General features: G+C 36.6%; 1 protein-coding gene across 1 annotated transcript in view; it reads right to left on the bottom strand.

The window, feature by feature from the left end:
- The window catches only part of LOC114328526 (arginine/serine-rich protein PNISR), a 64003-nt gene that overhangs the window by 9254 nt on the left and 41512 nt on the right, over positions 1–13237 (bottom strand). Inside the window, exon 9 of the mRNA XM_028277393.2 lies at positions 7838–8144. Within this exon, the coding sequence (XP_028133194.1) occupies positions 7838–8144 (307 nt within the window). The remainder of the gene's footprint in view (positions 1–7837; positions 8145–13237) is intronic.

Here is a 13237-nt window from a genome sequence, read left to right as displayed (position 1 = left end):
AGCTAACAAGTCATAGAAAAAAAGTGATATTGTGCCGATGTGTACTTTTGTCCTGGGGGTGGGTTTCACCCCTTCTCGGGGGTGAAAAATATACGTACAAAGTAAGTCCGGAAATGGATCAATTGGCAAATTTTAAGTCTCTTTTGTTCTATAGTTTTTCATTAAGTCAATACTTTTCGAGTTATTTGCGAGTGAATATATGTTCATTTTTCAAGAAAATAACCACGCTTTTAGACGTTTTTTCGAAAATAACTCAAAAAGAAAGTATTTTGTCGAAAAAACATTCTTAGTAAAAATATAGCCTATAAAAAATTGAAAAAAATGGCGTATATATTAGGTCTCTATACCTAGTAGAAGCAGAGTTATAGCTAATGAAAAATAGGTTCATATTCTTCAAATTCCAAATGGGATACTTTAACGTGAAATAACCAAAAAATAAAGCCCTTTTTGGGGAAAACGTATTACAATTTATTTAAACTGTTTAAAAAAGCTTCATTTTTTGCTTTATAAAAAAAATTTCTAGCATCAAAAGTAAACAAGTTATGCTCAAAATAAAGTTAGTCCTTTTTTTTTTGATAAAAAAAATCAAGAAAATCACCTCCTAATTAGGATCTCAAATGAACTGAATCGTTACCACTTCACAAGTTTTTTTACTCGTGTATGTATTGTTTATATGATCTGTAAGTTTCATCGGTTCAAAGTCCTTATTTTTGAAAGGGTTGTGGTTAAAAGGTATTGAACGAGTCACTGATCACGAGTGTATGTAAATTTAGAAACACCAAATCTTAATCAATTTTTGTCTTACAGAAACATAAAAAATACAAGATTTTCAGAAAAGCAATGCTGACTTTTTTGTTTTTTGAGAATTTTGGTATCTCTAACAAATAAAAGTTATACTATTTCGAGCGTCGGGTTTGGGTAGGAGTAGGGGGAGAAGTCGGTAAATTAGGAGTTTTTTACGTTTTTCGCAAATATTTCGAAAATTATGCGGTTTAGCGTCAAGAAGGTTCTATACAAACATATTGTGCACTTCCCGTCATAAAAAACTGGTACACTTTTTTTCCCAATGTAAACCTGTGTTCAGACTGGATACAATAGTTCGTGAATCACTTCGTTGTTGCCATAGCAGATAACGGAATTGCTCTAAATCTATTAAATACAAAAAATCACGTTTAAAAATGTATAAAGGTTTTAGATAGGTATTATTTTTATCACTACCAATTGACCATCATTGAAGAAACCTGGGAAAGCTTGGACGGAGATGAAAATTTATAACTAAATTTACTTCTCAGTGCCCAGAAGATTACAAGAAGTGATTAATAATAACGGAGCTATGACAAAATATTAATATTTCAGCAGTTTCGAATTGTAATACATATATTTAAATTCCACACTTGTTCACTGTAAAAGTTATTCATATTTTATTAATTTCAAATAAATTTTTTATTTTTCCCGTGTGTTTATTTTAGTATCCCACAATTCAATAGAGTTTTGTATTTACAGTACAATTTACGAGAAACCAATCACGGTTCTCGATTTTAATTTAAACATAATAATTTAAAATTATGTCTAGATTTATTAACTATCATTATTTTTGAATTGAAATAATTTCATAAATTATAATAAAACACGAATCAATATATGGGTACTTAATTGAGATGACTGGCAACGTTACCCTAGAAATTAGAATGACACATTTGACAAGATCAACTTACACAACTTGAAAAACGCGATTTTCGGTTATAAGAGTTGTACGAGTTTTTTTGACGCGAAGCGTAAGTCAAATTCAAAACAAGAAAGACCCTATACATAATTATTGTAAAATCAAAGGTTCCGGAGTTACAGAGGGCACAGAATAACTAACCACCCAGAAGCGAATCTGATTGTCGTTTCCATTGATTTTGTTGTGACCGAAATATTTGACCTCGTGCAGCAGTTACAGAATAGAACTTGATGTTCTAAGGAATAGACCATTCCAAATGATGTAATATTTTTCACAAATAGTTATTAATTAAATATGAAATATAAAATTTAACTAGAAAAATAAATAAAATATAAAATAAAGCATATAAATATAAAATTTAACTATAAACAACTGTCACTGTCAGTCGCAAAAGTGAGGTTGCACCAGTTACGTGACGCAAGAGCATGAAATTTATGTTACTGTTTTCGGCCTTAGTTTCGCTTCTGTATGGTTAGTTATTCTGTGCAGAGGGTGTAAAAGTTGAGATTTTCCATATTTTTTAATTTTATGTTCAAATTATAATATGATTACCGATGAAACCAATTTTCTTTAACAGGATTGTGTTTTGTAAATGTAATTTACTATTTCAGTGGCCGGTGGTATGTTAGTGATAAGCCATTGAAGGAATATCAATCTCACCACCTTCTCAAAGAGCGCTATTAAGGGAAAAAAGGCTTCCACAGACCTAGGCCATTTAAACCTGTGGTACGGAGAAATCCACTCAGAACTTTCTATGGACAATATCGCATGAATATCTTTCCAACAATTCCAACAAAATAATTTTAAATACCCCCAATATTTCTTGCATATTAATGATGATTATAATGCAATGAGTTTCAAGTAAACTTATTCATCAGTTTCAGTCCTCTTTAAATATAACATCGTCCTCTTCTACATCTTCGTATGTGATGGTTGTGTCCTCATTATCACATCCTAGGCCTGAGCAATTGCTGCATATTATGCTAGAGCAGTTTAGACCACTCTTTCTACACCCACAGTTACGGATGCATTCGTCTTTGCAAGTACACACTATGAGGGAAAGTAATTCCTCGGGAGATGTAGCATGTACTGTTATGATGGATATCAGTTGTTAGTTAATGTTCTTCCAACTCCACTCGAGCGATTTTTTCTTCTCATTCAGTCACTGTTGTACCTGGTGGTAGGTTCTGAACGAATGCTGGCTGGGAGCTTCTGAAGTGGGGTATAGTGCAGCTAATTTGAGCAAAGAATGTATAGGCTGCTTTGCAATAATAGCCTTCAAGTAAAACTGGTAGCGAAAACAATCTAGATCTTCCATGTTCCTAGATCTTTCCGGCGTCAGATACTGCACTGGGGTCAGTTTTGGGGTCGTTGAAGACTAGAAGTTTTCTACGAAGTCCGTCGTTGACTTGCACTGTCTTATACGGTATAATTTTCCCATTCTTGTAGATAGCTTATACCGTGTCACATCCTCGCGTATTTTGCATCTCGGTGTATATTGCAAGGAGTACATCCTTTATATTCCCAATGCATCGCTGAATGTAAGAGATTACTGCTGATTGCCTTTCTTTGGTATCACCATTTTCAATTTCTTCTCTGATGGCGCGTGGACAACTGTCCGTGTCATCACCAATAACACAAGATTCAACGGCTTTCTTAGCTTCATCAATAGCGGTTAAAACCACATGTGCAACCACATCTTTGCCAGTGCACTGCAAGAAGTGAAATAAGGTCCATTTTCTTGTTAGCGTTAGCTATGCAAAATTCACTTTGGTTTATATTTACATGGATTGAGTCTTCAACTTATACTTCAATGGTAGAACGAAATCTGCGTAGGCGTTCTAAATACAACATGATAACTGTCTGTTGGGCATCTTATCCTCTATTGAACAACAATATGATTGCACAATATTATCCATTAGTTATTTCTGTTCAGCTTTATTTTACTGAAAAATCAAAAAATTACAATAATGTCTACATGTACACCCTCCGTAACTTTGGAACAGTTCGTTTTAGAAGGATTATGCACCAAACCTTTTTTGTTTCAAATTTAATGTATAGAACATTGTTCACGCTAAACCGCGTAGTTTTGGAAATATTGACGATAAACGTCTAATAAATGTCGTAAAAACTACTAATTTACCGACCCCCCCCCCCCCAACCCGACGCTCAAAATGGTGTAACTTTTTACTGAACAATATATGGACCATATTCGCTGCGAGTTTTGCGGACCATATTGTATCCCGAAATTGCTGCGGACCATATTGTATCCCGAAATAACCAAAGTACGTGCCTCCTAGCGGCGGGATACGGGCAACAATACATTGGCTTATAGGGCACTCCTTACAGTAGGGATCCTGGCCTATACAGAAAAATGCAGGCGGGTGTGGGGTAATACTGCACTTTGGTTGCATTGGTGGTGTATTGGCTAAACGTGCAGGGCAGGGTATGGTGCTGATAGAAAAGGCATTCAGGCATCAAATATCCAAACAAAATCTTTTCAGGCCATAATAATGAAAAGACCTTTCTCCAAACGCAATAAAAACTTATACTGAAATGATGGCATCTCCTGAGGTAAAATGTTCCGGAAGTAAAATGAGCCTCCATTCGGATCTCCGGGTGAGGACTATCTCAGGGGGAACACCATTGCAGGTTAGAAAAATCAGGATAGGGTCTTGGAATCTTGGTAGTCTTACAGGTAAGAGTCTGGAGTTAGTGGATGCGCTCAAACGAAGAAGAGTTCAAATTGCTTGTATTCAAGAAACTAGGTGGAATGGACAAAGGGCGAAAGAACTAGGTGATGGATATAAATTGTGGTATGTAGGGAGTAGTAACACTAGAAATGGAGTTGGTATAATTGCTGATAGTGAAATGAAAGATAACGTAGTAGAAGTTGTAAGAACGAGTGATAGAATGATGTCAGTGAAATTTGTAATTGATAAAGAGGTATTGAATGTTGTGTGTGTGTATGCTCCTCAAACAGGTCTGGGTGAGAATGAAAGAAGAGCTTTCTACGACCAATTAGGAGACGTACTGAGTGATATTCCAGCAGAGGAGAAAGTTATAATAGGAGGTGATTTCAATGCACATGTGGGCCAAGCCAAGATAGGATATGAAACAATACATGGGGGATTAGGCTTTGGAACTAGAAATGAAGCTGGAGATGACATGCTAGAATTAGCTACAGCATTGGATATGGCGATTGTTAACACATTCTTTAAAAAGAGAGAAACTCAACTTATTACCTACAAAAGTGGACAACATCAATCCCAAATAGACTACTTCATGATAAGGAAAGAAGACATACGTGAATGCAAGGACTGCAAGGTAATAGTTAGTGAGACAGTAAGCCAACAACATAAGCTGCTTGTTCTGGACATCGAAGTAAAAAGCGAAACTAAACAAAAATATCGGAGAGGACCACAAAAAATCAAGTGGTGGCTGCTGAAAGATGAGAAAGAAGGTCTATTCAGGAGAAGAATAGTAGAAAAAATATGTTGGAACATGAAAGGAAGCCCTAATACAATTTGGAGAAAAATGGCCAGTAGTATTAGAGAGACTGCTATTGAAATACTTGGGAAAACGTCTGGAAAAAAGTTTGAGGATAAAGAGACTTGGTGGTGGTCAAACGAAGTACAAGGAAAAATAAAAGAGAAGAGAAAATTATATAAAAAGTGGCAAGAAACCAGATCCGACACAGTTCTTCAAAAGTATATGGTCGCCAAAAAGGAAGCGAAAGTAGCAGTAGCAAAAGCCAAAGCAGAAGCGTATTCAAACCTATACGATCAACTTGATACCAGGGAAGGCGAAACGAAGATATATAAAATCGCCAAACAGAGAGCAAAGAAAACAAAAGATTTTAATCAGATTAGATGTATCCGAGATGAAAATAATAAAATACTAGTTCACGAAAGGGATGTCAAAAAGAGATGGAGAAAGTACTTCGACAGCTTATTAAATGAAGAATTTGACAGACAGCCTGTAGAGTCAACGGAGACAGTAACAGCAATGGTCACCAAAATAACCAACGAGGAAGTGGCTCAAGCGCTTCAAAAAATAAAGAAAGGAAAAGCGGTAGGACCAGATGATATTCCTGGGGAAGTATGGAGAGCATTGGGAGAGACAGGAACAAGGTGGCTAGCAGGTCTATTTAATAGAATTATGGAAGTCGGACAAATGCCAGACGAATGGAGAAGCAGTATACTGGTACCTGTTTACAAAAACAAGGGAGATATACAACAATGTACAAACTACAGGGCTATAAAACTGCTTAGCCACGCCATGAAAATATGGGAAAGAGTAATTGACAGACGGATACGTGAAGAGACCGAAATATCCGAGAATCAATTTGGCTTTATGCAGGGTAGATCAACAACAGATGCAATTTTCATTATAAGGCAGTTGATGGAAAAATACAGGAGTAAAGAAACAAACGCTCATATGGTATTCATTGATCTTGAGAAAGCATATGATAGAGTTCCTCGAGAGATTCTGTGGTGGGCACTCAATAAGAAAGGAGTCCCTGGTGAATATGTAAAGATTGTGAGGTTATGTATGAGGAAGCAACAACTAGTGTTAGGACAGGTGTGGGAGAGACTGATAAATTTCATGTGAAAGTAGGATTGCACCAAGGCTCTGTGCTTAGTCCGTATTTATTCTCATTAGTTATGGACCAGATAACAGCGAAACTACAGGGTAACATTCCATGGTGCTTAATGTATGCTGATGATGTCGTGTTAGTAGGAAATAGTGAAAGAGACTTAGAACAAAAACTGGAACAGTGGAGACAAGCTCTGGAGGAAAAAGGTTTAAAACTTAGTAGGACAAAAACAGAGTATTTGGAATGTTCATTTAAAGATGGAGCTACTACAAATAAAATTGTATCTTTGGATGGTGAAATGATTGTGAAAAGCAATAGTTTTAAGTACCTAGGATCGGTATTACAGAGTAATGGAGAAATAGATGGAGATGCATGCAGTAGAATTAGGGCTGGATGGATGAAGTGGAAAGAAGCGAGTGGTGTGTTGTGTGACAGAAAAATTCCAATGAAGCTGAAGGGAAAATTCTATAAAACAGCCATAAGACCGGCTATGATGTACGGAACTGAATGTTGGGCAGTGAAAAAGAAAGAGGAACAACGAATGCATGTGGCGGAAATGAGAATGCTTAGATGGATGAGTGGAGTGACAAAGAAGGATAAAATTAGAAATGAGTATATTAGGGGAAGTCTAGGTGTGGCACCAATTGATGCCAAAATGAGAGAGCATAGGTTAAGATGGTTTGGTCATGTTCAACGTCGAGACGTTAATCACCCAATACGAAGAATAGCTGAAGTGCAGATTCCTGGAAGGAGTAGGAGAGGAAGACCAAAGAAGACCTGGGGGGAGGCGATAAGGCAGGACTTTTTGTTAAAGGGTATTAACATTGATATGACCCAAGATAGAATTGTGTGGAGAAATGCAATTAGGGAAGCCGACCCCGCATAGGGATAAGGCAAAGAGAATGATGATGATGATTCGCTGCGAGTTTCGCAGGTGTCTCTCTCTCGCGGTTTGGTACTTTTCTGGTAAAATTGGTGTATGTAAAATATTACAAAACGAGAAAAATAGATATTTATCTAGAAAAACACAAATTATGAACTGAAATACTACTTTGAACTGATTACAGAACGACTACACAGTATTAATAGATTTTTCATTTTATTCATTATAATTAAAATATCTAATATATAAGATCCTGCTACTTGATGACTGCTTACGCAAGAGGCCATTGAGAAAAAGAAGAAGTTTATGTGAAATTTAAAGGTTACCTTTGTCTTTATTCGCTGTGAGTTTCGCCGGCTCTCTCGCGGTTTGAAACGTGTACTCTTCTGGTAAAATTGTTTAAGTTAAATGCACAAAACTGCCGCTAACAGCGCTGGCGAAAACTATTTAATCCCCTCTACTCATAGGCTCACAGCGAATAGAACAATTTGATGTTGGAGGGAAACTTTTACTTCGGATGTCTGGGTTAAGCCTTTTTGGTCCAATTGTATCATACTGTTTTTGCATGTGAAGCGCGTGTCATCGTAATAAATATAACTAATGATAAATAAGTTGTTATCATAATCCTTACCTAGACCTCGATCGCTTAGAAGACGTCGTCGATTGCTTCCTTGATCCTCTAGAATCTCTTCTGATCGGGCTACTCGAGTCCCGTCTAGTAGATCTCCTCGATGGAGGGGACTTAGACCAACGAGAGGAAGCTACTCGTGAGTGTCTTCTTTCGGGTGTGGGCGACCTCTTTTTTGATCTTTTGTAGGAATTTTTCGATTCATCCGAAGAAGAGCTATCTTCTTGCGAAGATGAAGAACTGGATTTTGATTTGTGTTTTTCATACACGGGGGACGCGTCTCTCATATCGTGTTGGGAATATCTGCGATCTGAAAAACAGAAGGAGCATGATTCTGTCGCTTTTTACTCAGACCTTGCAGTTTGTCGTTTCTCAAAAAACGTTAAGTTACAACAACTTTCAGAAATATAATTCGTAGTTGATTTTAACTCCCCTGGCTTAGATTATCAAAAGTATATCTCTGTCCATCTTCTGGAATAACTTCAGGGTGTACCTTGTTTCAATAATCACGATATGCACCAGTCGTAAACCTTGTGCTTAATTTTTTATTTAACAGCTTTGCTTTTGAGCCCATATGATGATTGTCTTTTTAGTTTTACATATAGCCGCTTAGAGGACGCCACAAATAAAACATTCCAAAACAAATGTAACCTCAATCTTTGGTCGACATAAAACCAGAGTTTCATTGCGATACAAGTCGTGTACAGTTGAGTCCCTGAATGTTTACGCGTGCGTCATCATTTAAATCATACGAAATAAGTAGATAATAAGTCGGAAATTGAAATTTACTAAACGCAACAGCAAGTCACTTACTGTCACTTGCTGTTGCGTTTAGTAAATTTCAATTTCCGACTTTACATCTAAATATTGGTAGAAGAAAAAAACACCGTTATGAGTTGAAAGTTTTATTACCGATGTACACAGATATGAACAACTTTATCAATCCAATGGTATCCCTTTATGGAATTATTCCTATGAAATGTTTCTATATCCAGTAAAGACTCATATTAATGTTAGATACTTGTGTCAAAACAGTGATATTATACAAAAAGAATATTATCGGGATTGTACAGTTAAGTGGAAGGAGTATGAAAAAATTTATACTGATGGATCTAAATCGGAACATGGAGTTGGTTGTGCCGTTTATTACCCTTCTAAAAATATTAAGTTAATATACAAACTACCAGAAATGTTGTCAATTTTCAGTGCAGAGCTTATTGCCATAAAACTAGCAATTAGTTTGTGTTTAGAACAAGAAGATGATAAATTTGTTATATTCACAGACTCTAAAAGTTCCGTAGAAAAACTTAAAAACCTTTGTTTAAATCCTAATTTAAATTATATACTGTTTGATATTTTGGAATTGTATCACAATGTATTAAGTAGGGTAAAACAAATTTATATTTCATGGATCAAAGCCCATTCAGGTATAGATGAAAATGAAGAAGTGGATTGTTTAGCAAAAAATGGTGCGAAAAATGGAAGAATACTCCTGACTTTATTCCAACTTTTCGAAAGGAACTAAAGGAAAATTGGCAGCTAAAATATGAATTAGGAGAGAAGGGATAGTTTTTTAAGAATATACAACCAAAAATAAGGGACAAACCATGGTTTGAGAATATATATAATCATTCATTTATTCGGATTATAAGTCGAATGCGCTGTAACCATGCCTTATTTCCAGTGTATAAATGTAAAATAGGTTTGTTAGATAATAATAAATGTCTGTGTGATGAAATTGCCGATTTACAACATATTCTTTTAGAATGTCCTTTAAAAAAATTAGAAATTGACAAAGCTTTATCAAAATTTAATATCTTACAACATGAAATTTCCAATAAATATTTCAAATCTATTGACATTAGAGGATAATAGTATTTATAATACTTATTATATATCAGTATGTAAAATCTACTAACATTACTTTGTAAGCAGTATTGCGACAGAAAAAAAAATATTGTAAGCCTAAAACGAAAAAATAATTAAAAAAAAATAAATAAAAAAGGAAGCAAACAACAACAAAAAAATATGTACTAAAAAATAAAAAAATAATAATAATATAAAAAAAAAAACAAAATAAAAAAAATATACATAAATCCTGATAAAACGAAGAGAAATAAAAAAATTTAAAAAAAAAGAAAAAAAAATATATAAAAAAATAATAAAAATACGTAAACAAAATCCTTAGGCATTTACTAACACACTATTATTGTATTATATACAAATTATTGTTACTCAATGTACCACGTATATACGAGTAAATGTAAGTAAGCAATGGTTGATAAAACTATAAGAAAACATGACTGGCCTTTTGGCTATGCCAGTGCCATTAACTTGGTTAAAAAAAGACTTATCATCGACTTATTTCGTATGCTTTAAACTTTAAATGATGACGCACGGGTAAAGATTCAACTGTAGATACAGTGCCGAGAATATTTTCGAGCAATAATTTTTTACAATTTTCGGAGAGGATTATCTCAACAGCAATCTCTCGCTGAAATGGTTTCTTTCTATGTTTGGGAATAACGCATCACACCAGTCAACTACTTGGGAGTGACGCAGCACACTCAGCGATGAATCCAAGCCAGGTCCACCCAAAACAGCAGTCACACAGCAAAACATTGATGCGGTTCGTCAGCGAATTAACGATGACCACCGTGTAACATACTGGGAGATAGAGGCATCTTTGGGCATTTCAAAGACCTCGATCCAAAAGATCCTACATGAAGAACTGGGTGTTACGAAGTTGGTTTCCAGTTAGATCCCTCATTTGCTCATAAAAGAACAAAAAGCGGATCGCGTCAATTGGTGTCGAAAAACATTGGAACCGTTCAACAAAGGAAGCTCAAAAACGTTTATAGTAGGAATTGCTAGTGGCGATGAATTTTGGATTTGCTCCTACGAATCGGAAAATAAATGTCAATCCGCTGTGTGGGTGTTTCATGATAAAAAAGAAACCAACAAAAGTGATCCGTTTTCGAAGTATGTCAAAGAGAATAGTAGCTAACTTTTGTGTCAAAATCTGGTCATGTGGCAACAATTGCTTTAGAAGATCGAAGAACGGATACTTCTGATTGGTATATATAACCGTTTGTTTACCAAAAATTATGGCGAAACTCCGACAATGCAACACACAACGGCGCATCATCCTACATCAGGACAGTGCCCAAAAGATGATAAAGCTTCTAAACATCGAATTGTATATCCATCCACCGTATAGCCCCGACCTAAGTCCCAACGACCTCTTCACGTTTCCAAAAATCAAGAATTCAATGCGTGGGCAGTGATTCCAGTCGCCAGAAGAAACCATCGACGCATTTAAAACAGCGACTTTGCAGGTGCTAACTGAAGACTGAAATAACTGTTTTACCAATTGGTTTGAACGTATGCAAAAGTATATCGATCTTGGTGGGACATAAATTTGAAAAGCAATAAAGTGCTTTAAGTTTATATATTTTTGTCTTTACACTTTTTTAAAGTTGCTGCATTTTAATTGAGCCGTTTTATGATAGTTATTATCAGAATGGCTCCTTAATATTTCACACGCTTGAGGTCTAAGGGGCTTAGTAACTAAGTTTTGTAACGCGATTTTGCTTTGACCCCCTCTTTAGATCCGAATAAAACACACACACACACACACACACACACACACACACACACACACACACACACACACACACACACACACACACACACACACACACACACACACACACACACACACACACACACACACACACACACACACACACACACACACACACACACACACACACACACACACACACACACACACACACACACACACACACACACACACACACACACACACACACACACACACACACACACACACACACACACACACACACACACACACACACACACACACACACACACACACACACACACACACACACACACACACACACACACACACACACACACACACACACACACACACACACACACACACACACACACACACACACACACACACACACACACACACACACACACACACACACACACACACACACACACACACACACACACACACACACACACACACACACACACACACACACACACACACACACACACACACACACACACACACACACACACACACACACACACACACACACACACACACACACACACACACACACACACACACACACACACACACACACACACACACACACACACACACACACACACACACACACACACACACACACACACACACACACACACACACACACACACACACACACACACACACACACACACACACACACACACACACACACACACACACACACACACACACACACACACACACACACACACACACACACACACACACACACACACACACACACACACACACACACACACACACACACACACACACACACACACACACACACACACACACACACACACACACACACACACACACACACACACACACACACACACACACACACACACACACACACACACACACACACACACACACACACACACACACACACACACACACACACACACACACACACACACACACACACACACACACACACACACACACACACACACACACACACACACACACACACACACACACACACACACACACACACACACACACACACACACACACACACACACACACACACACACACACACACACACACACACACACACACACACACACACACACACACACACACACACACACACACACACACACACACGGCAGTAAGCACTTTCATCTTTCTTTCTGTAAGATAGCCACGGGAATTTATTTAACCACATAAGCTGTAATTGTCACGATTCTAATGTCTTTGGAAATCTGTATTCACTTTCAGAAACCCAAGGATCAGTTACGACAAGATATTTTAACTGTAGGTGTTAAGATTAATCTTTCTACTGTCAATGGGTACACCTGGATTATCCAGATCAAATTCAAGTTTTTCAAGATTCAAATTTTTATATCTTTATTGTATCCCAAATTTGAGACTTGACTTTTTATGAGATAAAGTTTATACCCAGTTTAACGTACTTACCTATTTACATTTTAAAATATAATTTTTGTTATTCTTTGAATTGAGAAAAATATAGTTCCATCAGTACCCAACCAAATGCGCCTGCAGTTTATTTTTCACAGAAGGCTGCTTTTACTGGATTTTATGACTTCTTGCAATTCTTTGGAAGAGGCTGTCGTGTATAGCCTTATAGCCTTCATATTTTGTCTAGAAAACCTCTATAATAGTACGACCGAAACGTGTGCTAAATTTGTTAGGATCGGTTTAATAGTTTTTGCATAATAATTTTGGAATTCAGGGCCCGCAAAAAACATTACAAATATGCAAAAAAATTTCAAAATTTTGT

Source organism: Diabrotica virgifera, chromosome 2 (genome assembly GCF_917563875.1).
Source record: "Diabrotica virgifera virgifera chromosome 2, PGI_DIABVI_V3a".
NCBI lineage: Eukaryota > Metazoa > Arthropoda > Insecta > Coleoptera > Chrysomelidae > Diabrotica > Diabrotica virgifera.
This window is presented reverse-complemented; position numbering and strand designations above follow the sequence as displayed.